The 26247-nt window shown below is 37.0% G+C and overlaps 1 protein-coding gene across 1 annotated transcript; it reads right to left on the reverse strand.

Moving 5' to 3' along the window:
* Window positions 1-2870: 2870 nt before the first annotated feature.
* LOC114471905 (putative uncharacterized protein DDB_G0271982) lies at window positions 2871-18957 on the reverse strand. The gene is made up of 5 exons (XM_028460891.1): window positions 18933-18957; window positions 4027-4152; window positions 3855-3908; window positions 3671-3712; window positions 2871-2998 (listed from the first exon to the last, which is right to left on the reverse strand). The coding sequence occupies exons 1-5, from the start codon at window positions 18955-18957 to the stop codon at window positions 2871-2873; spliced, it is 375 nt and encodes a 124-aa protein (XP_028316692.1).
* Window positions 18958-26247: the final 7290 nt, after the last annotated feature.

Below are 26247 nucleotides of genomic sequence, written 5' to 3' on the forward strand. Positions count from 1 at the left end.
ATGTGACATTAGGTGTAAAAGTGGCAAAAATGCAATAAAAGGAGAAAAATATAGGAATAAAAAGTAATGAAAATAGGTTCAAATATGGTGAGTTTTTTGTAGTTGAAGAAAAAGGGTAAAAAAAAGCGAAAACAGGCTCAAAATGTTTCTTGAAGGCATCTGGTGACCCCGTACCAGTGTTTGGCAACCCTCAGGTTGAGAACCCCTGCATTAAGGCATATAATGTGATGGAAGAAAGAACCTTTGATTTTTCCAAAATGCTGCAATTTTCCTCAAATTATTCCAAAACTATTTTTACAAAATAAATAAAGATTTATCACAAAATCAAATAAATGTTAGTGATACAGTATCTGTCACTTATTATATATTGTTGTTGCATTAACAGTGCAAACAAGGGGCAACAGAACAACGTTAATGTAGAAATGACTTGTTTTCTTGCCTAAAATTTGCAGCTCATTTGAGATCAAAGTGGCCCTTATTTGGCCCCTGAACCAAAGTGAGTTTGACCCCCAGGTCTAGGAGCAGATGGTCTATTATTGTGTTCAGTAGAGTTGGACACACTGAGTGTAATACGAATGTGTTTATAGGTCCCCAATGTAAAAACTCACTGTTTCATAGCACACATGTTTAGCTCATTTTACTCACATTTCAGACAAATTCATGTAAAACACTATGTTCTGTATCAGTGTTAAAAATGTATAAACATGAAATATAAATATAAATGTTAATCTTGAATCTAATTCCAAATATTAAATCTAAATCCAAATATTAAATCTAAATCCAAATGGCAGTTCTAAATTTAAATGTTAGAATTAAATCTAAATGTTAAATCTAAATCTAAATGTTAAATCTAAATCTAAATGTTAAATCGGTCGTCAAGTGTAAAGCTAAATGTTGAGAGATTATACAAGGTAAGCAGGTCAGTGCCTGTTGATCACAAGGCCCCGCCCACACTCCACACACCCCACCCTCCAAGGTCATCTGCATCCTTGTGATCAACAGGCACCAACCTGCTTACTTTGTATAATTTTTTTAAAACATTTAGCTTTGCACTTGCCGACCAATTTTACTTTTAGACTTAGATTTAACATTTAGATTTAGATTTAACATTTAGATTTAGACTTAACATTTAGATTTAGACTTAACATTTAGATTTACTTTTCATGTTTACACATTTTTAACAGTCATATAGAACATGCTTTTTTACATGAATTTCTGTTTCAGATGTAAGAAAAATGAGCTAAATATACAAAATACATCAGCTATTAAAAAGTGAATGCGTTTTTACATTCAGTGCCACACACACACACATATATATATATATATATATATATATATATATATATATCACCCATATCACACCATTTAGCTCAAATTATTTTCTATGATTGAGTTGAGCTGATGTTTGGATGGATGTTATAAGTGTGTGGTATGTACCACGGGTTAGTTAGTGTTCCACACACACACACACACACACACACACACACACACACACACACACACACACACACACACACACAGGACTATGACTCTTGTTGGCTCCGCCCCCTGTCCTATGCAGATGTCTATCAGTGACGTGTCCTTGTTGTGGTTGTTCTGTGCTCATCTTCATGTGTTTGTGCTGCCTGCTCTCTATGTTTCTCTCTATGTTTCTCTCTCTACGTTTCTCTACGTTTCTCTCTATGTTTCTCTCTATGTTTCTCTCTACGTTTCTCTCTACGTTTCTCTACGTTTCTCTCTACGTTTCTCTCTATGTTTCTTTCTATGTTTCTCTCTATGTTTCTTTCTATGTTTTTCTCTACATTTCTCTCTACGTTTCTCTCTATGTTTCTCTCTACGTTTCTCTACGTTTCTCTCTACGTTTCTCTCTATGTTTCTCTCTACGTTTCTCTACGTTTCTCTCTATGTTATTTCTACGTTTCTCTACATTTCTATCTTATGTTTCTCTCTACGTTTCTTCTACGTTTCTCAAAGTTTCTCTCTATGTTTCTCTCTACGTTTCTCTACGTTTCTCTAAGTTTATCTCTATGTTTATCTCTACGGTTATATACGTTTATATACGTTTCTATATACTATGTTTCTCTCTACTGTTTCTATCTAAGTTTATCTTATGTCTCTCCTCTATGTTTATTTCTATGTTTATCTACGTTTCTCTCTTATGTTCTCCTACGTTTCTCTCTTGTTTCTTTCTATGTTTTCTCACGGTTCTTCTAGTTATACGTTCGCCTCTACGTTCTCTACGTCTCTCTATTTTTATCTCTACGTTTCTCCTACGTTTCTCTCTATGTTTCTCTCTACGTTTCTCTAAGGTTTCCTCTACTGTTTCTCTCTATGTTTCTCTCTATGTTTCTCTACGTTCTCTCTATGTTTCTATGTTTATCTCTCTACGTTTCTCTCTATGTTTCTCTCTATGTTTCTTTCTATGTTTCTCTACGTTTCTCTCTACGTTTCTCTCTACGTTTCTCTCTACGTTTCTCTACGTTTCTCTCTATGTTTCTCTCTACGTTTCTCTACGTTTCTCTCTATGTTTCTCTCTATGTTTCTTTCTATGTTTCTCTACGTTTCTCTCTACGTTTCTCTCTATGTTTCTTTCTACGTTTCTCTACGTTTCTCTCTATGTTTCTCTCTATGTTTCTCTCTACGTTTCTCTCTATGTTTCTCTCTATGTTTCTTTCTATGTTTCTCTACGTTTCTCTACATTTCTCTCTATGTTTCTCTCTATGTTTCTTTCTATGTTTCTCTCTACGTTTTTCTCTACGTTTCTCTCTATGTTTCTCTCTATGTTTCTCTCTACGTTTCTCTACGTTTCTCTCTATGTTTCTTTCTATGTTTCTTTCTATGTTTCTCTACGTTTCTCTCTATGTTTCTTTCTATGTTTTTCTACGTTTCTCTCTATGTTTCTCTCTACGTTTCTCTCTATGTTTCTCTCTATGTTTCTCTCTATGTTTCTCTCTATGTTTCTCTCTATGTTTCTTTCTATGTTTCTCTACGTTTCTCTCTGTTTCTTTCTATGTTTCTCTACGTTTCTCTCTACGTTTCTCTACGTTTCTCTCTATGTTTCTCTCTCTGTTTCTTTCTATGTTTCTCTACGTTTCTCTCTACGTTTCTCTACGTTTCTCTCTACGTTTCTCTATGTTTCTCTCTACGTTTCTCTACATTTCTCTCTACGTTTCTCTCTATGTTTCTCTCTATGTTTCTTTCTATGTTTCTCTACGTTTCTCTCTATGTTTCTTTCTATGTTTCTCTATGTTTCTCTCTACATTTCTCTCTACGTTTCTCTCTATGTTTCTCTCTACGTTTCTCTACGTTTCTCTCTATGTTTCTCTCTATGTTTCTTTCTATGTTTCTCTACGTTTCTCTCTATGTTTCTCTCTACGTTTCTCTACGTTTCTCTACGTTTCTCTCTATGTTTCTCTCTATGTTTCTCTCTACGTTTCTCTATGTTTCTCTCTATGTTTCTCTCTATGTTTCTTTCTATGTTTCTCTACGTTTCTCTCTACGTTTCTCTCTACGTTTCTTTCTACGTTTCTCTACATTTCTCTCTACGTTTCTCTCTATGTTTCTCCCTACGTTTCTCTACGTTTCTCTCTACGTTTCTCTCTATGTTTCTCTCTATGTTTCTCTATGTTTCTCTCTGTTTCTCTCTATGTTTCTTTCTATGTTTCTCTACGTTTCTCTCTACGTTTCTCTCTATGTTTCTCTCTACGTTTCTCTACGTTTCTCTCTATGTTTCTCTCTACGTTTCTCTACGTTTCTCTCTATGTTTCTCTCTATGTTTCTTTCTATGTTTCTCTATGTTTCTCTCTATGTTTCTCTCTATGTTTCTCTCTATGTTTCTTTCTACGTTTCTCTACGTTTCTCTCTATGTTTCTCTCTATGTTTCTCTCTACGTTTCTCTATGTTTCTCTCTACGTTTCTCTACATTTCTCTCTACGTTTCTCTCTATGTTTCTCCCTACGTTTCTCTACGTTTCTCTCTACGTTTCTCTCTATATTTCTCTCTATGTTTCTTTCTACGTTTCTCTACGTTTCTCTCTACGTTTCTCTCTATATTTCTCTCTATGTTTCTCTCTACATTTCTCTCTACGTTTCTCTCTATGTTTCTCTCTACGTTTCTCTACATTTCTCTCTACGTTTCTCTCTATGTTTCTCTCTACGTTTCTCTACGTTTCTCTCTATGTTTCTTTTTACGTTTCTCTACGTTTCTCTCTATGTTTCTCTCTACGTTTTTCTACGTTTCTCTCTATGTTTCTCTCTATGTTTCTTTCTATGTTTCTCTACGTTTCTCTCTATGTTTCTCTCTACGTTTCTCTACGTTTCTCTACGTTTCTCTCTATGTTTCTCTCTATGTTTCTCTCTATGTTTCTTTCTATGTTTCTCTACGTTTCTCTCTACGTTTCTTTCTACGTTTCTCTACGTTTCTCTCTACGTTTCTCTCTACGTTTCTCTCTATGTTTCTCTCTATGTTTCTCTCTACGTTTCTCTATGTTTCTCTCTATGTTTCTCTCTATGTTTCTTTCTATGTTTCTCTACGTTTCTCTCTACGTTTCTCTCTATGTTTCTCTCTACGTTTCTCTACGTTTCTCTCTATGTTTCTCTCTACGTTTCTCTCTATGTTTCTCTCTATGTTTCTTTCTATGTTTCTCTACGTTTCTCTCTATGTTTCTCTCTATGTTTCTCTCTATGTTTCTTTCTATGTTTCTCTACGTTTCTCTCTACGTTTCTCTCTATGTTTCTTTCTACGTTTCTCTACGTTTCTCTCTATGTTTCTCTCTATGTTTCTTTCTACGTTTCTCTACGTTTCTCTCTATGTTTCTCTCTACGTTTCTCTCTACGTTTCTCTACGTTTCTCTCTATGTTTCTTTCTATGTTTCTTTCTATGTTTCGCTACGTTTCTCTCTATGTTTCTTTCTATGTTTTTCTACGTTTCTCTCTATGTTTCTCTCTATGTTTCTCTCTACGTTTCTCTCTACGTTTCTCTCTATGTTTCTCTCTACGTTTCTCTACGTTTCTCTACGTTTCTCTCTATGTTTCTTTCTATGTTTCTCTTCGTTTCTCTCTATGTTTCTCTCTATGTTTCTCTAAGTTTGTCTACGTTTCTCTACGTTTCTCTCTATGTTTCTCTCTATGTTTCTCTCTATGTTTCTCTCTACGTTTCTCTACGTTTGTCCGCGTTTCTCTCTACGTTTCTCTACGTTTCTCTCTATGTTTCTCTCTACGTTTCTCTACGTTTCTCTACGTTTCTCTTTATGTTTCTTTCTATGTTTCTCTACGTTTCTCTCTACATTTCTCTCTATGTTTCTCTCTACGTTTCTCTCTATGTTTCTCTCTATGTTTCTCTACGTTTCTCTCTACGTTTCTCTCTACAATTCTCTCTATGTTTCCCTCTATGTTTCTTTCTATGTTTCTCTACGTTTCTCTCTATGTTTCTCTCTACGTTTCTCTTTACGTTTCTCTGTTTCTCTCTATGTTTCTCTCTACGTTTCTCTACGTTTCTTCTATGTTTCTCTCTACGTTTCTCTCTACGTTTCTCTCTATGTTTTTCTCTACGTTTCTCTCTACGTTTCTCTACATTTCTCTCTATGTTTCTCTCTACGTTTCTCTCTACGTTTCTCTCTATGTTTCTCTCTACGTTTCTCTACGTTTCTCTCTATGTTTCTTTCTGTTCCTCTACGTTTCTCTACGTTTCTCTTTATGTTTCTTTCTATGTTTCTTTCTATGTTTCTCTACGTTTCTCTCTACGTTTCTCTCTATGTTTTTCTCTACGTTTCTCTTTATGTTTCTCTCTACGTTTCTCTCTACGTTTCTACGTTTCTCTCTACGTTTCTCTCTACGTTTCTTTACGTTTCTCTACATTTCTGCCTACGTTTCTCTCTGTGTTTCTTTTTTTTTTTTAGTCCAATTGTTAAGGCACAAAATACATTTTCAGTTGCACTTTTAAAAGAAAAAGAACTATTATGCAGTTTTGCATTGTTTATTATAGAGCCAGAATTTAAATTAATAGGCTTCATTTTCATTTGTATTATTCCTTTATTTATTTCATTCAAGATTTATTTTTAGTTAAATTGCATTGTTTTGAATAGTTTATCAAGGAATTCTTTTTACAAGAAAAATAAAAGGAAAATAATACAGTATTTTCTAGTTTTTTCCCCGAAAAAAAAAAATTGTCTACAGTCCCATTTTGTAAAATAAATCGTGAGAGAATTGTATCATGAACCCAGTATCGTGAATCGAATTGTATCGGGAGTTGAGTGAATCGTTACATCCCTAATCACCAGTAATAAATATTATCTCCCTGGTAAAGACAGTAGCTCTAATAACTGGTAAAATGATAAACTGATGATATTACAGCCTGTGAATGCAGTACAGGGGACACATATACTCCGCCTCTGGGTCCTAGTGCCAGCCGGCCAGTAAAGCCTGTTCTGTTTACCGAGCCATACCTGTCAAGTATCTGGTTTTTGGCCGTGAAACTCCCGTATTTTACTCCTCTTTCCCGCCATCTTCCCGTATTAGTATTTTCCCGTAAATATCCCGTATTTTACTCCAGTAATAATTAAAAGATACCTTACTAAACTGAACGCTGTCACTAGTCTTGCGAGAACTTCCACCTGAAATGGCCTGAGCGACAGTTCTCATGAGATTAGATAAGATGAGATGAGATGAGATGAGATGAGATGAGATTAAATTAGATTAGTGCTGACATCAGCAACAAACCCAGAAACAACTCAGAACGGAGATGATGAATGAAGACGTTCCAGTGATAAAAACAAAGAACTGGTGTAAATATGTTGTAAAATGTTGTAAATAACTGTAATTTAATGAAACACCTCACAACAACACACGCATCTAAAAAATATGAATTATTTGACATATAGCAACTTTTTAACAGTAACACAAATAGGTAGTTTCCTTGGTAATGAGTTACTTTTATTATAGAGTAATTCAGTTACTAACGAAGTTACTTTTTGGAACAAGTAGTGAGTAACTGTAACTAATTACTTTTTAAAGTAACGTTCCCAACACTGTTTATTACAACATAAACAACAAGCCTTTATTTCAGCTGAATTATTATGTTGAGGGCTGTGAAATTTACAGGGTAACTATAGAAGACCACACAGATCACCCATACCAAAAAGTGAACCACTAGGTGGCGCTATAATGAGTGCAAACACATTTTGGCCTTTAACTTTCACACTTTAAATCACATCTTCCAAAACTTCATACCCACCTGTTCACAGCAAATGGCACGTTGGCCTGTGTCCTGACGCTCACCACGAGCCCGTTATCCTTCATGACATACTTCCACGGGCTCCGCGGAACCTGGGGGCCGAGTCGCGCGGGAAGGCTTGGCCCCCTTTCATAACTGCTTGCAGTTCTGGTTATTATTATTTTTATTACGGCACATGACATATTTTGGCTACAAACATTTGAGAATATTTACAGTGCTCCTTTCGAACAACTTGATTTAAAACTAATTCAGACATAAAACAAATAATTATTATGTAAAGAAAATAACATATTAACAAAAAGTGCAGCTGCACTTATTGTTATTTATTTATTTATTTATTTATTTATTTATATATTTATTTATTTATTTATTTTTTTTTTTACTTGTCTGCACATGCTGCCAAAGGTCAACACTACAAGAGACAGCAACATCATTATGAGACAGCAATGCACATCTTGTTATTGCAATAAAATAAATTGATTTATTTTATTGCTTAATTGTGACCATCACCAGCCCTCCCTAAGGAAGGGTAAGAAATCTTTTATTAGAGGGAGGATTTAAAAAGGGAGAGCAGTGTTACACCTAAGTGGAGGGAGAGGGGAAAGGGAGCAGGGAGGAGAGACTCAAGGTAGGAAATAGAAAGGGTGGGGAAGAATAGATTATTTTACACTGAGGGTGAGACGTGAAGTTGTAGAATATATTGTGCTTATTATTTTGTGTAATCAAGCCAGGATAGTGACTAGTGTGTATTGTTATGTATTTAAATGGTAAAGCTTTAGTTTAGCCTTTGTTTACATTTCTATAAATGGGCCTTCAGAGACGCCGTCCCCGTTGTTACATGTGATGTCATCAGTCGTTCCCATCCCTAGTTTTAACTCTGTCACCGGTAATGCACTTTGATTGTGGGCTTGTGCACGCGAGGGGTTGAAAACAAACAGGGAGACGTGATTGGTTAAAAAAAAAACTAACCGTCTTTTTGCTTTGGTCGAAGTTTTTACAGGTTTACAGCTGCTACAGATGATGGATTTTCTATGTTCCTTTTTCAGAGAAAATTACCTACCCTACCTTTAAGTAGAGGTGTAGAGGGAAGGAGCCTGTGAGGTTATCTGTCCAATCAGGGAACAGCAGACATTTCCCTCCCATTGCTATTATGATAGCTGTGTTCATCGCCATGACAACTGTTGTGATGGTGATGAATATTATTTTACGGAGACGGTGTCTGTCCCCCGACCCAAATTTCACAATGATTTTAACATAAAATCAAATAAAAGAGCTATCAATTATAAAAATCTGAAAAAAATTAAAATCTCAAATCTAGAAACACCAAAACATAAAAGCATTAGATGTGCTCTATTAAATATTAGATCACTGAGATCCAAATCTCTACTAGTAAATGACCTTATCTCAGAAAATAACTTTGATTTATTCTGTTTAACTGAAACATGGCTGTATCAAGATGAATATGTTAGTTTAAATGAAGCCACTCCTCCCAGTCATTTAAATACTCATATGCCACGAGACATAGGCCGTGGAGGTGGTGTAGCAGCTATTTATCATTCCTCTCTCCTAATCTATCCTAAACCAAAGGCCAGTTACACTTCCTTTGAAAGCCTGGTTCTAAATTTATCTCATATCGAATCAAAAACCTTCCAGCCAGTCTTATTTGTAATAATTTACCGTCCTCCAGGCCCTTATTCTGAATTTCTATCAGAATTCTCTGAGTTTATATCAAACTTAGTCCTCAGTTCTGATAAAATACTGATAGTAGGAGATTTTAATATCCATGTGGACAAAGATAGTGATAGCCTGAGCTCAGCCTTTATGTCCCTAATAGACTCAGTTGGCTTTTTTCAAACTATTAATGAAGCTACTCATCGTTTAAATCATACTCTTGATCTTGTTCTAACATATGGCCTTGATATTAATGAACTAAAAGTCTACCCTGAAAATCCTCTGCTATCAGATCACTTTTTAATATCTTTTAACATTATCCTAGAGGATCTCGCACTGTGCAATAAAATAGTTAGGAGTAGAAATCTGTCCAATAGTGCTGTGGCTAAATTTAAAGAGGCCATTCCTGCTGCCTTAAACTCAGTGCACCATCCAATAAATAACTATGATATTAATTATAACCCCTCTCAACTGGATCTGCTTGTCGATAGCTCTGCTAGTCTACTAAAATCCACCTTGGACTCAATTGCCCCATTGAGGGAAAAAACTATTAAACGTCAGAGGAAAGCTCCGTGGTTTAGCTCTGAAACTCACACACTCAAACAAACAACCCGTAAATTAGAGAGAATGTGGCGCTCCAATAAAACAGAGGAGTCACGAATACTCTGGCAAGAAAGCCATAGTAAATACATGACAGCCTTACGACATAGTCCATCTACATACTACTCCTCACTAATTGAAGAAAATAAAAATAATCCGAGGTACCTTTTCAGCACTGTAGCCAGGCTAACACAAAGTCAGAGCTCTATTGAGCCCATGATTCCTCTAGCCCTCAGCTGTGAGGACTTTATGACATTTTTTAACCATAAAATTCACAAGATTAGAGATAAAATTAGCCACTCCCTGCCTTCACCTGGGCCTGCTGTACCATTAAATGTAAATAGGCCTAACCTAAACTGTTTCACACATATAGGACTTCAGGAACTTAACTCTATTATTTCATCCTCCAAACCATCGACCTGCCTTTCAGATCCGATCCCAACTAAGCTGTTTAAAGAAGTTGTTCCCCTAGTCTGCCCATCTTTGTTGGAGACAATAAATATATCCCTATCAATAGGCTACGTGCTACAGTCCTTTAAAGTAGCTGTAATCAAACCCCTTCTCAAAAAACCTACTCTTGATTCCAGCACTTTAGCAAACTACAGGCCTATATCTAATCTTCCTTTTATTTCAAAGATTCTTGAGAAAGTTGTGGCGGCTCAGCTCTGTGAATTTCTTCAAAACAACAGCCTGTCAATACCCAACTGTATGTATCAATGAAGCCAGGTGAGACAAATCAGCTATCTAAACTTGAGGCCTGTCTAAAGGACATTAGGGCCTGGATGGACCAAAATTTTCTTCTTCTCAACTCAGACAAGACTGAGGTCATTGTACTGGGCTCACGACACCTTAGAGAAACCTATGCTAGCCTAACTGCCCTAAATGGCATTACTCTGGCACAAAGCACAACTGTTAGAAACCTTGGGGTTCTATTTGATCAGGATTTATCCTTCAACTCTCACATAAAACAAACTTCAAGAACTGCCTTCTTTCATCTCCGTAACATTGCTAAAATCAGATCTATCCTGTCTCAGAGCGACGCCGAAAAACTAGTCCATGCTTTTGTTACCTCTAGACTGGATTATTGTAATTCTCTTTTAGCAGGCTGCCCGAGCAAGTCGCTTAAGACACTTCAGCTGGTTCAAAATGCTGCAGCACGTGTACTGACTAAAACTAGGAGAAGAGATCACATTACTCCTGTATTAGCCTCTCTGCATTGGCTTCCCATAAAATATAGAATAGAATTCAAGATTCTTCTTCTCACTTATAAAGCCCTAAATGGACAGGCACCAGTCTATCTCAAGGAGCTTGTAGTGCCATACAATCCCCCCAGAACACTATGCTCTCAAAATGCTGGACTACTCGTTGTTCCATTCATCTCTAAAAGTAGTATAGGAGGAAGAGCTTTCAGTTATCAGGCCCCACTTCTCTGGAACCATCTACCAACCACGGTTCGGGGAGCAGACACCCTCTCTACCTTTAAGGTTAGGCTCAAAACATTCCTCTTTGATAAAGCTTTTAGTTAGGAACCAGCTCATAGCTCATAATTAAGATGCAATAGGCATAGACTGCCGGGGGGGGGGGGGGGGGGGGTCTGGCATGCTCGGTTGGAGAGAGGTTGGAGAGGGCGTTAAGAGAGAGGTCATTTAGGTTAGAGAGGGACCGGAGAGGGTCCCATTCCTCTTTCAAACACTCCCTCTATGTCTGCTTCTTCCCTTGTGTGTTTGCTCCTGTTCTCCTTCTGGCTTTTGTCTTGCAGGTCCGTGGGATCCTCAGTGTGGAGTTACAGAGTCTCAACAACTCTGTCTCCACCCTTTCCTCTGCACACACCCAACACAGCATAACGTGGATGGCTGTTCATCATAGGAATGGGATCCACACAAGGTTCCTGCTGCTTAACAGAAGGTTTTCCTTGCCGCCATGATGAATTCATGTTGGGTGTGGGATACATATGTATGTGTATATACGTATATATGCATATGTGTGTATCCATAAAATGAAGAGTCCGTCCTTAAGACTACTCTACTGTAAAGTGTCTTGAGATACCATTGGTTATGATTTGGTGCTATACAAATAAAGATTGATTGATTGATTGATTGATTGACATGTGTTAGTGCTTCAGGGAGTTCTTTCCTGCTGTGTGGAATCCTTGGGTTTGATTGGCTGCCAACACTTTCTGGTGATGATGGATTAGAGCGTCTGTGGCACTGAGCTGTGAGAGAAACCATTACACACACACACACACACACACACACACACAGAAAGACGTGATGGATTTCTTTGTACAGTTTGCATGTTCTCCCCACGCTCCACAAAATCCGTCCAGTGCAGAATGAGCTAATGCTACTAATGCTGAATTAAGGCTAAATACTGGTTTTACTGCAACAACCTTTCATCAGCAGGTTTATATTGATCTGTTTCAAACCAACTCATTCATTATTGGGTCATTTCATGTCATTTCAACAGATTTTGAGAAAATGATGCAGCATTTAATTTCTGTAATGATGATAGATCTATAATAATGTATTCTGAAGGAATAACAAAATCTGATTATTCTTACATTCTCACATGCAGTTATGGACCAATAATGATAGTAAATAAAGTATATGTTCATACTTCCAGAACGTGTGAGTCTAGAACCAACGCATATGTGAACAGTCTATGTTCATAGCTCTAAGCTGATCACATTACAGGGAGCTGAGACATATGCTAAGTAGTTTACTGAAGACCCAAACATGTTCCAGACCCAAACACACACCGACTGTGACTATTTAGAGGAGCTGACATGTCCACCAGATAGGATGTATAGCAGATCTATTTCTATATTCTGAGAGAGTGGGTGGAGCTTATTACTATAGAGGAAATTTCACCTATGTCATGTTCTGGGCAGTAACCCGGATGTGCGGCCATATTGGAGGCACTCAGAGGTAAACACTGTGATGATAAATGACCAAAACCACAGAAAAGCTCCTCAAAATGTGTTGTCAAAAGTGAGTGTTTATTGGTGGTGCAGATCTATACGAGTTAGATCAATAACGACCCAGAGAGTCTTCCTTCTATTGCGTATCCTGATATGATCAACTTTTTAACCCTAACTCGATCTGGGTCATTCTTTAGATAAAGGTCTGACCTTTAACCTGGAAAACAATGAGAAATACAGCTCTACATTTTAACTCTACATTTTAACAACTGTGTTGCTACTGTAGCCGTTATTAAATGTGATTATATTAAGTCAATAATGAATTATATTATTATCATCACACTATAAAATGAGTTCAGAGCTGCTGATATCAACAATTCACTAACCTGACAAGAAATGGGACGAACACATTCAGATGTTGTCCAGATGTTTATCTTGTAGATCCTGGTTTAGCTTTGCTAACCACTAGCTCCTCCTTTCCTCTCATAACTGTTGACATTGATTTCCATGATTTGTTCTAACTTTTGTCAGTCTATAAAACTCTGACTGATTGGTTCAGCCAAAAACATGACAATAATTCACCATTTTTGCTTTATTTACCTGCTGAGTACCTCCAAGATGGCCACTCCCTGTTTGATGACACGGTGATGACAGGCTGTGAAAAGGCTCTATACCAATGTGTGCTGTAGTTCCTGAGATATTGAAAATGGAATAAAAATAAGGACACATACCCCCCTCACTAAACTGTCCATATCTCAAAAAGTGTTCATCCAATCCAACTAAACATTTACAGTGTGTCTAATGAATAATCATGGAACAATTAGTACAAAAATTCAGAATGGTACGTTGACCATTTGTTGAGATGACCCAGTTTGTATTTTGGACGTTGTAGAAGGAAAAGAGGTCAGGGAAGAAGGTTTATGGATGAGTGTTGCTGCCTCGTGGCTCTTTATCAGATTGGATGATTCATGGAATGGTAGAATATGACGTCCACAGTGACATAAACACAAATGAACATGTGTCATCACAGCAAATCTACAAAGAAAAACCTGTCCAAACCCCAAACGTTTCAGTCTTTTCAACCATCCTGAGCTAATGGTAATGTGTTGGTGGAGCTGTGAGCTCCTCTAGCTCCACCCCCTGCGGCCCAGAGCTGGTGCAGAGCGTGATAAGCTGGCAGCACAACGCTCACACACGATTAGCTTAACACGGCTGTGACGCTTGGATTACACTGGAGGAAAAGTCTTAACGAGTGCACGTTCAGCATGTTTATGAAATCCTCGTTCCATGCCCCCCTCCTGCCTCACCGTCCATTTGAACCAGTATCAATGACTCAGCAGTTTTCCTCATCTGAGCTTTCAGAAAAGTGGTAAAAAGTGGAAGAACTGAGATGTGAGAGGAGCAGTAAACACAGCTGGAAGTCATGAGCCTGGACAGTTTATTGTTCATATTTAAAGACACTGTAGAATAGAAACCAACAAAGTGCAAAGTGTAGATAGTAAGAGAGAGAGAGGACATCATCTACTAACTTTACATCTATATCTCTATGTGTTAATTAACATCCATCAACTGTTTCATCTCATATTCATGGTAATGTTTAATCTTTCTTTGGTTTGAAGACTCACACCACGGTTGGGGTCAATTACATTTTTCAATTACAATTACGTCTTCAATTACCCATGTTTAGTTACAAGGACCATCATTTTTTCCAATTACAACTAGAATTACAATTATTTTTCTCCTGAAAGTTAATCAAAATTATATTTTCAATTACTAAAGTTTGATTACAATGAATCACCTTTAATAAATAAACTTTATTAAACGTAACCTTCCTTGTGTTAGCATTCTGTTAGCATCTCTATTGCTAAGGGGTCACTTTGACCCGTGTCTATAATCAGCTGTAAAATACACTAATAAATATTATCAATCATCTAATTAGTTTCTCATCTATTGATTACCTTGTTAGGTTTCCTAATCAATGAATATATTGGTATTTCTTCTGTCAGTATACCCATAGATGTAAACAATAAATAAAATAGTCCGCTACAACGTTCCTTATGACTATATCTGTCCTCTGAGCTGTTCAATTAAAATAACCAGAATAGAAAAATTACAAGAAAACCTCATGACAAAAAAAACTGGTGACCAGGATCGGGATCAATTACATTTTTCAATTACAATTACATTTTCAATCATACATGTTCAATTAAAGTTAAATTACAATTACAGTTAACAACATTTTTTAATTACAATTATGCATTTTTTCTGAAAGTCCATTACACTAATGTTCGCAATTACTAAAGTTCAATTGCAATTAATTACAATTACCAAGGTCTGGTTAAAAGGAAAAAAGCTGTACACATTAACTAGAAAGTGGTTTAAAGTTGTAAATTAGAGTGGGCAAAAACAGACAGGAATAAATGGTTCAAAGTGTTAATATTGGAACAATTAGTTTAAACTGGCAAATAATAGACATGACAAATGGTGAATGTGGTTAAATTGGCAAAAATAAGCATGAAATATGGTATAAAGTGGTTAAAAGTGACAATAATAGGTCAACATATAGACATTGGGTGTAAAAGTGGTAGAAATGGTTTACAGTATGTAGGGAACCAAATCCTCCAAGTTAACCTTTGACCTAGGACACTAGTTTCACCAGTCAATGGAGTCAGAGAGTCTGTCTCCTACTGTGAAATGCAAACGTGCCCCACAGGGGGATCTTCTCCCTCTTCCTGTCCGAACAAAAGAACAGGAGAATCCAAGAACAGTTTTCCTCCTATATCACCTCTCTGCTACATTACGATCAAAAGGAAACAGTCAGTCAATGTTTACATGCTAAGTTTTCAAACTCTGGGCTCCGCCCCCCTGCAGATGTTATCACCTCCAGAACCCAAACCAGTGGTCACACAGGATGTAGGAATAACACTAGCTCTGCTGCTCAAATGAGAACAAAGAATATGTGCTTGACTGGAAAGTCACAAAAGAAAGGATTATTGTTACGGATTCCTGCAGAAATTGAAATTGCAAATATTGTCTGTCCGATGCCACTCTTTTCATGTAATTCAATAACCAACAGAATGTTATTTTAAAATGTTTAAAAGGTGCTTGAAATACTAGAAAACATCACAAAGCTTAGTTCAAGGTACTGAATGTTAACCATATGATAAAGAAAATTCCTTAACACGAATTTAGACATTCAGGTTTATTAAGTACTAACTATGGTATTTTTCAGCCGTGTCTGGTATCAAACTGTTTCATTATAGATGATATATTAAGATATGATGTTGAAAAGATGTTTTGAAATATGTGGAATTAATTATTAGACATTCTTTTATGTTTAGGAACTCCCTCTGTTGTCTATGTCATTCCACTACACACCCACACTTGAGACACACCCACAAGCTGAAAGCAGAGATATTGACCAATCACCGATATGATCTCAGAATGATCAACTAAGACTCCTCCTCCAAAAGGCGTCTCCAAATTCTTTTAAAAAAAGAAACACACGTGTTCCCTCATGTTTCCAGTCTTTCATTCATTTTTATTTTATTTGTAGTTGCATCAGTTAGACTTTTTAAGAACCTTGCTCACAGTGAAAGCCTAAGACGCAAAAGAACGTGCCTGAAAGCTGACCTTCCAACATCTGAATCATGGACCAAACCGTGGTCCCTCTTAGTCTGAAACTGGCTGCGATCATCCCAGAAGAGGTTGTGGATCGGCCAATAGAAACGCTGCTGTTTAACAAAACAGAACTCACGCCAGCGCTGCTATACTGCTACACAGACGATGTTCCTGCAAACCCAGAACGTCTCCAGGTCCAACCAGACCATCTCAAGGTATGGACCAGTGAACAATGGACCAGCAGAACTGACTCACTTAAACTACAACACATCCTCATACTTACACTCCACTCACAGTCCACCACATATACAGTATGTTTGTCTGTCTTCCCTCTTTGTTATGATTTTACAATAGTTAGTCTAGATTAGTTTAGAATAGTGATCCACTTTACTACATGTAATCCTCACCTTATTAACTTAGAAATGCATTTCATCATTGTTTAATCACCACATTGTTCTGGTTTCTTACTGAATTATGCAAATAAAAGGTTAAACGTAATCTTTGATTCCTCTGATTCATTAAAGCTGTGATGATGGTGTAGATTTACTGTTAGAATTCACTTCCCTGATTTAATACTTTGTTTAGTCTGAAGAAAAACTTATTTCCTCTTTTTAAGAGGTGGCACCCAGTAATTTGTTGAGCTAATATTAATAATCATAATTAATATCCTCATTCATATAACCCATTATTAACTACCCTTATCCTCCTACATTTATAAGTGCTGAACATGTCTGGAAAGTGGAAAAAATGTGCAGAAAAGTCATTAAAATGTGATGTAGAAGTGTCAGAAATGTAGAAATGTAGCAAAAATACATTAAAAGGAGAAAAATATGGAAAGAAAAAGTGATGAAAATATGTTATAATATGGTGAGTTTGGTGGAGTTGTAGAAAAAGGGTAAAAATAAGCAAAAATTGGGGTCCTGACCACAAGGTTGAGAATTCCTGTTCTACAGGACTCCAAATCCCACAATGCAATGCTTCCAAAGTTCACATCACATGACAATATGTCAATTTAAAAAGGTGTGTGAGCAGTGACTTTAACCTTTGTAGAGTTATTGAGCGTTGCTTAGTTACCACTAAAACAAACATATATATTTCATTCACGGCGTCTAGAACATTCTGATGTTCTATCTCTCTATCCGGTTCCGTTGGTCCTTCTGTCTACTAACCACAACCGGTCCACACAGATGGCTGTTTAGGAGTTTTTTTTCCCTCTGTCGCTAAATGTTTGTTCATGTGGATCTTGTTGGTTTTTTCTTTATATTTTGTTCAGTGCTTTGAGATGACTTTGTTGTAATTTACGCTATATAAAGAAAGTTGAATTGAATTGAATTTCTATGAGTAAAAAAGAGGTTTAAACTGTCAGGTCTAACTGTGACACAATTATTTATTTACTCATTGTTCATGTGACTGTTTACTGCAAGACCTCTGCGCATGCCTCTGTGGAACCAAACAGTAGTTTGGTCCACTGTGCTTGTTTCAGTCTCCAAGCCATCTCCTTCTTCTTCTTCTACTGCTTTATTTCCCGCTGAGTGGAGCTTCTCTAATCCATGCAGAACACGCATCAGCGTCATATGACGACGTCACGTCTACGTGTGTTCCAGAACAAATGCATCACAGTCTGTTCATTAGTGAGACGTGTGTGTTAACACTTCATCATCATTAGCATTAAAACATTAATTCATGCACTTTGCTCCTTTAAGCCTCAGTAGATGTGAATAAAGAACAGAAAATCAAAGCCAATCCTTCTTTTCTCACAGTTTGTTGGATGATAATGTTATTAAATATAATGTCTGTGCTCCTAATAACATAGATGTACCAGCTCCATTAGGAAGTTCTACTTTCTGCAGAAGAAGAATCGGCTCCAGATCAAAGTCACGCTGCACTCTAACCCTGAGGCTTTAAAGCCTGTAAATGGTTTTTAGACGCGTCACATACAGTCAGACATAATGGATGATTGTTGGAAACCAGCTCAGGAGTTATAATCATGTCTGAGGATCACAGTGACAGGAACAATTTATCATTAATTACATTCATTATTATTATGGTGAATTGTAATTTCTCCATACCATCCAAGCTCCAATATCCCTTATATTTAAAGACATATACATAATTAATGTCAAATATTCACTTATCAACCACTTACTAAACACAATTAGGTGATTAGACTCTGGAAAGCCTTTAGTTCACAAAGGTTGTTCCTACTAAATTATAAAACAGCCTAAATAAAAACATAAATGTGTATATGAAGCATGTGTTTATTTAATATACATACAGTTCATATACAAGTCAACACGTTGCATATTTACTGTTAATTTCACGTTGCTTGTCTTTAAGTCAGACATTTATATTTTATTTTATTATATATTTTCTTATAATTTCTCATGCTCAGTCATGTGGTTCTCTGGTATTCACTAATGTAGACAGTGTCCTATGAGACTGTACGTCCCTATACAGTATGTTTACCAACATCTGTGTAAATATATAGAATATATACACACACACACATCCACTTACGTATATATACATATCCATGATTTGTTTTCTTCCTTTTTAATTATTTTTATTATATATTTTTTGCTAGTTATGTTTTATTTCATTTTTTTGTTTAATGTTTTTTAATATATATATTATATATACATATACATACAGCACATATATTTGTTTTACCTTTAAAATAGTGTTACCTTAACTTCACCATGAGTGGAGAATTATCCTTTCAATATTAACTCACCTGTTTATTATTTTTCTTCGTAGAGCCATGGGATGATGTTAGAATCCATAAACAGTTGACCATCTATGTAAAGTTTGTCTACGACCAATTTTTAATTTTTGCTTCTGTCGGTTTTCCTTAAAAATAGAATACAGGGTTTGACGTTCATTTATTTACCTGAGAAGATCACGATGTTTCGCATACTGTGAGACTGGATATCCAGGACTGTCTCTTTAAGAAGCTTGTTTTCATTTTTCAGCTCTTTTACCTCCGAGGTCATTGCAGATAAAGTCGAATGGTTAGGTTAGGGTTAGCCCGCCGGCGGGCGTCCGCCCGTTTGGTCGTCTGCTGGGCATGTGACAGCATGTGCTGACAAAGAAAAAAAAAGCTTTGCAACCTTTGAACAATAAAACCAAGTTGCACAAAACATTCATCCTCTAAATGTGTGACTGAGCAGATGTTTAACAGCAGCCAGAGGATAAACATCTGGGCAGCTTTTATTAGTACACGTGTGAAACTAAGTTAGAGCTCATGTTGTGATTCTTAGGAAGTGTAAGACACACACACACACACACACTTTGAATATTGAAAATATAGTAGCAGCTTGTGCCCACAGACTGTAAAAACAAAGAACAGGACAATCTCCCGGTGGAGTGAAGCTTTTATTGTTAGAGCTCCCCCTGCTGACTGGCTGCTGTATAGGTCACAAGCCCCGCCTCCTCAATGATAACAGATGGGACGTTGGTCAAACTGTAAAGTTAAAATACTTGTTACATCATTTTTTTCCAAAGCTAAACTCTGCTGTGATCATTAGTTATTATCACCTACATTGTGTTCAAGTGATCATTTTTCTGTGAACTTTGTTTTAAATAAGTTATTTGAGGTTGAAAAACGGGATTTGACGTCATATATGACGATGATTGACAGCTGCGGGTGTTGCGTAGCTCTCTTTGTGAATATCAGTTACGTCATAAAGGAAAGCTGAGACGCCATTAACCTAGATATTAGAGTGTAAATAAATGGTGGTTTTGTACTAACCTCTATGATATGAACAAGACGTTGGTAGAATGTCTCGTGGGAAAGTACGCTGAATGTTTGGGGCGAGTTACCAGGGCTCCTCCCACCGGACCCTACTGCACAGACTCTGGCTCCAAATGACGTCAAATTTGCAAGATGGAAGCGTCCCTAAGCGCCGTATTTTGGCTTCAACAACTTTGAGTGGGAACAGCAACAGTACACGCCCACTGGGTGTGACGAGCAAACAATCCACACCAGGCTTTGGATGTCTAACATATTACAAAAAAGCTAAACTACAGCTAGCATAAATAAAGAGGGAAAGGAGAGCGGGAAGAACACAGTGAGGTATTCTACAGGAGGCTAAAACTGATCATATTGATCAATGCAAACAGCCATTTGTTATAATGCTGAGTCAGCACTGTGCACGTATAAATCTTTTTTTTTCTTTTTATGGTGAATGATTTTCCATCAAACCATTAGTCAGCACATAAAGCCACACATCCCTGTGAAATACTGAGCCCTTTGAAATATTACAGCTGCTATAGATGATGAAAAGATGTCAGATTTATTGCATCGTTGACAGATGCTTTTAATTTTCCAAAGAGCTCAGATCCATGTGATCCCCAGTGCAGTGAATATATATTATGACCTCGTACAGTTTACCTTTGTGTATTCATCATTCTCAAATGCAAAAATAAGAAATCACTACATACACAAATTATTCTTATTTTATATTAAATATGATCTAATCTAATTAATAAGTTATAAATTATACTCCATATTCACATTTTTAGGTATTTTCAAACATTTTTAGAGACACTGGAAGGAAAAACATTTATTACCGTAACCCACGTTTCATTTGAATTATGACACTAAAGTTATATTTAAATATAATAAATTATAATATAATATTGTCATATTTATTATATTTATAATATATATTTTATTTGTATCAATGTACAACATTAACCAAAATAAATTCATTCATTCATTCACTTATAGTAAAATTAAGAAATTGTTACATACACAATTTTTTCTCACTTTAAATATGATGTTCTTATGAATACATTATAAATTGTACTTTTTGAGGTATTTTTAGAGACACTAGAAGGAAAAACATTTAATACCTTAACACATTTTTCATTTGAATTATGACAAAAATTATATTGAAGTATCATTTTGTAATATTTAATATTAGAATATAATATCATATTGTAATATTTATAATTTTATAAATATGTATTTAAATTACATCAATGTGCAACATTTACCAAAATAAAATAATGTATTCATTCATTCACTTTATGTTAAATATCATTTAACCAATACATTTGAAATTATACTCGAGATGCACATTTGTGAGGAAAAACATTTATTACCGTAACACATTTTTCTGTTAAATTATGACACTAAAATTATATATATATTTTTTATGGCAAACATATTAACAACCATATACGTAATGAGTATCACCCACATTATTAACATATAATTTATATTAACATTTCAAAGTAAACTGTTTCATTGAAACGGTTTTTCACATCAATTTCCGTTGTGATTTTGTTTTAAAGGATCACATTGAAAAACCATAGTTCTACCATAGCATGAGTGTTTTTCTGCTGATAAAAATACATAAATAATAAATAGAAATACATAGTGCTGATGCAGCGCTATCACAACAGGAGCCAAACACACAATCTGCTCCACGGCTCTGCCAACACAACGTGAGGAAATAAAACAGCAGGCAGCACACACACACACACACACACACACACACACACACGATAATTAGAGACAGAAACAGAAGCTGAGTTATTTCATGACATCATTGATCAGTTCATCACATATTCATGTTGATTATTGCGCTCAGTGACAGGTGAAGAATAGATCTATTGTGGCAGGATGAGGAACGACTCAGGTGGAGGTTAGTACAGTTTTTTTTTTTTGACACTTTATTTAAAGATTTTTCAGTTTTATACAAACAAACGTTTCAAGAATCAAAGCTTGTTCAAACTTATTTTACAGAGATTTACACCACAACGCCAGCCAGCGGCACATGAGCCCTCAACTTGTGAAAAGATATCCATAAAAAAAGAGATTAAACACAGTCAATACAATACGCTGCACAAACCAACTCCTCAATGATTAAATGATGCTTTACATCCCACTCAAGTAAAAGGCAAACCTTCAACATAAGCAATGAAGGGCGACCATGTCCTATGATATTTATTTATTGACCTACGTAAACTGTACCTTAGATATTCCATTTGCAGACACATCATCAACTCTCGTACCCACTGAATAAAGGAAGGAGGTTGTACGTCCTTCCACTTTGTTAAAATGAGTCTGCGGGCCAAAAGTGATGAAAAGGCAATGGTACTGGTCTGGTACGTATTCAATCCATGTCCATTTGGGACAACACCAAACACTGCGGTAATCGGATTGGGATCAATCTTTCTGCCACACACATGTGAGAAAGCATCAAATATAGAACCCCAAAACCCACCCAATGCCACACAGGACCAAAACATATGGCTCATGGTGCATCTTGGGCACGCATCATCAGAGGTACCGTATATTCTAGCAAGCCTGGCCTTATCAATCAATCAATCAATCAATCAATCTTTATTTGTATAGCGCCAAATCATAACCAATGGTATCTCAAGGCACTTTACAGTAGAGCAGTCTTAAGGACGAACTCTTCATTTTATGGATACACACATATGCATATATACGTATATACACATACATATGTATCCCACACCCAACATGAAACCCATTAGTGAAATAAGAACGTGAAGAACCTTAAACTGTATCAAACAGTGTCGTATGTAGATGGACGTTGAATGTATGAGCCTGATACTTAACTCCCAGGTATCACCAGATATTTTCATGTTTAGGTCTTGTTCCCAAGAAGTCTTCACCTCAGCCAAAGAAGTAGGATCTACTGTATGTGATGCAACGCATTGTATATTTTGGAAATCTGTCCTCTGGAAATAGATTGTAGCTGCAAACAGTCTTCAAGGAGGCAAATGTATGGTTTGTTTGGATACGTGGAGAAATGCTTTGATGCAAAGCTACGGGCCTGTAAATATCTGAAAAAGTGAGATCTGGGAATATCAAAATTTTTTGCTAAGTCTTCAAATGACATAAATGAGCCATTAATAAACAGATCAATGAAAAACACAATCCCTTTTGTTTGCCAAATTTTGAAACCCGACTCATTTAAGGCTGGTAGAAAAGAAGGGTTAGAAGTAACAGGAGCATAAATAAGGATCTGTTTGAAGGAAAAGTGGCGACGACATTGAAACCAGATACTGAGAGAGCTTTTAACCAATGGATTCGTGAATTTTATTTTCCCCTCTAATGGCAATGAGGAACACATTAGAGCTATGGGTGTGGTTGGAGGACTAGAACCATGTTCCATAACAGACCAAAGTGGGCCGCCGCCCTCTTTAAATGTGCGGAGCCAGGTGGAAAGTTTTACAATATTAGCTGACCAGTAGTAATACATGAAATTTGGTAGGGCAAGGCCACCTTCAGCTCTAGAACAATCAATCAATCAATCAATCAATCTTTTATTTGTATAGCGCCAAATCATAACCAATGGTATCTCAAGGCACTTTACAATAGAGCAGTCTTAAGGACGGACTCTTCATTTTATGGATACACACATATGCATATATACGTACATACACATACATATGTATCCCACACCCAACATGAATTCATCATGGCGGCAAGGAAAACCTTCTGTTAAGCAGCAGGAACCTTGTGTGGATCCCATTCCTATGATGAACAGCCATCCACGTTATGCTGTGTTGGGTGTGTGCAGAGGAAAGGGTGGAGACAGAGTTGTTGAGACTCTGTAACTCCACACTGAGGATCCCACGGACCTGCAAGACAAAAGCCAGAAGGAGAACAGGAGCAAACACACAAGGGAAGAAGCAGACATAGAGGGAGTGTTTGAAAGAGGAATGGGACCCTCTCCGGTCCCTCTCTAACCTAAATGACCTCTCTCTTAACGCCCTCTCCAACCTCTCTCCAACCGAGCATGCCAGACCCCCCCCCCCCCCCCCCCCCCGGCAGTCTATGCCTATTGCATCTTAATTATGAGCTATGAGCTGGTTCCTAACTAAAAGCTTTACCAAAGAGGAATGTTTTGAGCCTAACCTTAAAGGTAGAGAGGGTGTCTGCCCCCCGAACCGTGGTTGGTAGATGGTTCCAGAGAAGTGGGGCCTGATAACTGAAAGCTCTTCCTCCTATACTACTTTTAGAGATGAATGGAACAACGAGTAGTCCAGCATTTTGAGAGCGTAGTGTTCTGGGGGGATTGTATGGCACTACAAGCTCCTTGAGATAGACTGGTGCCTGTCCATTTAGGGCTTTATAAGTGAGAAGAAGAATCTTGAATTCTATTCTATATTTTATGGGAAGCCAATGCAGAGAGGCTAATACAGGAGTAATGTGATCTCTTCTCCTAGTTTTAGTCAGTACACGTGCTGCAGCATTTTGAACTAGCTGAAGTGTCTTAAGCGACTTGCTCGGGCAGCCTGCTAAAAGAGAATTACAATAATCCAGTCTAGAGGTAACAAAAGCATGGACTAGTTTTTCGGCGTCGCCCTGAGACAGGATAGATCTGATTTTAGCAATGTTACGGAGATGAATAGAACACTGTAATCTAGATTTCTGAATCCTTGGACATTTCTGGTTCCATATAAATGAAGTCACAATACCATCAATTTTTTTGGGAAGAAATAAAGGCAGCATCTGAAAAAGATACACGTGAATCTGGGCAAAATGACCATCTTAACAGTATTAATATGCCCGGCAAGAGAGATGGGTAAGACCGACCAACGCAACAGATCTGCTTTGGTTCTATCAAGAAACGGGGTGAAGTTATATTTAAAAAGACTGTTATAGGAATTGGAAATTTGTACCCCCAGATATGTAAATGATTTTTCCTCAATTTTGAATGGAATATTTATATAATCCAGGTCTTTAGCTAGCTGGTTTATGGGAACGAGTGTACTTTTTCCCAGATTCAACTTGTACCCTGACAAGAGGCCATACGAGGCAAGCAGTTCCAACATTCTCAGGATAGACTCCAACGGGTCCGTTATGTACAAAAGCAAGTCGTCCGCATAAAGAGATAATTTGTGAATAGCTCCTCCTCGACTAATCCTCCTAACACCTTCATCCGAATGCAGTGCCACAGCCAAAGGCTTGATTGCAATATCGAAAAGCAAGGGGCTCAAGGGGCAGCCCTGGTGGGTACCTCTATATAGTGGGAAATAGTCTGAAACAATATTGTTCGTCCGAACTGAGGAGAGTGGCACTGAATATAAAATCTTAATCCATGATATGAATTTTGGCCCAAAACCAAACTTTCTCATGACCGATAACAAATATGGCCACTCCACACAATCAAAAGCCTTTTCGGCATCGAGAGAGACAATCACTTCAGGCTGATCTGTGGAGTGGTCAGAATACAAAACGTTGAATAAGCGTCGAGTGTTAAAATAGGACTGTTGATTTGCAACAAAGCCAGTTTGATCTTCATGGATGATTGTGGGAGCGATACCTTCAAGGCAGAGTGCAAAAATGTTTGTAAGAATTTTATAGTCCACATTTAGTAGACTGATTGGCCTATAAGAATCACATTTTTGAGGGTCTTTATCTTTTTTTAGTAACAGAGATTGTGGCTTGGGACAAGGTTTGTGGCAACTTATTATTTGTATGTATTTCTAAAAACATATCACAAAGTAGAGGTGCCAACTTATTTGCAAATGCCTTGAAAAAATCACACGAAAACCCATCTGGACCTGGCGCTTTGCCGCTCTGCAGAGACCCAATCGCCTTTAAAATTTCAGCTATGCATACAGGTCCCTCAAGTGACTCCTGTTGATCTGTCGCAATTGTAGGAATATCTAATCTACCTAGAAATAAATCTATATCATTTGTTGTACATGCAGTCTGACTGGTGTAGAGCTTTTGGTAAAATGTCTTAAAAACTGTATTAATCTCTTTAGGGTCAGTTGTTGTTCGATTAGAGTCTACTCTGATTTCAGGTATTGAGTTACTTAAGACCGACTGACGCAGCTGATGCGAGAGAAGTCTATTGGCTCTTTCTCTATGTTCATAAAGCTTTTGACTTGTTCTGAGCAAAAGTTTCTCTGTCTGTTTAATTGAAAGGGTTTCAAATTCAGATTGCAGCAATAGTTTTTGTTTGTACAGATCCGGAGATGGATTACTAGCATATTGTGATTCCAGGTTTGCTATAAGCTCAGTCAGTTCCTTAAGTCGATTAAAACGTTTTTTATTTTTCTAAGCTGCAAAGGAGATAATTTGGCTGCGTAGGTATGCCTTCAGAGATTCCCATAGTATGGATTTTGAGATGTCTGGGGTATCATTAAGGTCCAGAAAAAAGTCAATTTGATACGTTAAGTATTTACGAAATTCTTCATCAGACAAT

Source organism: Gouania willdenowi, chromosome 11 (assembly GCF_900634775.1).
Source record: "Gouania willdenowi chromosome 11, fGouWil2.1, whole genome shotgun sequence".
NCBI lineage: Eukaryota > Metazoa > Chordata > Actinopteri > Blenniiformes > Gobiesocidae > Gouania > Gouania willdenowi.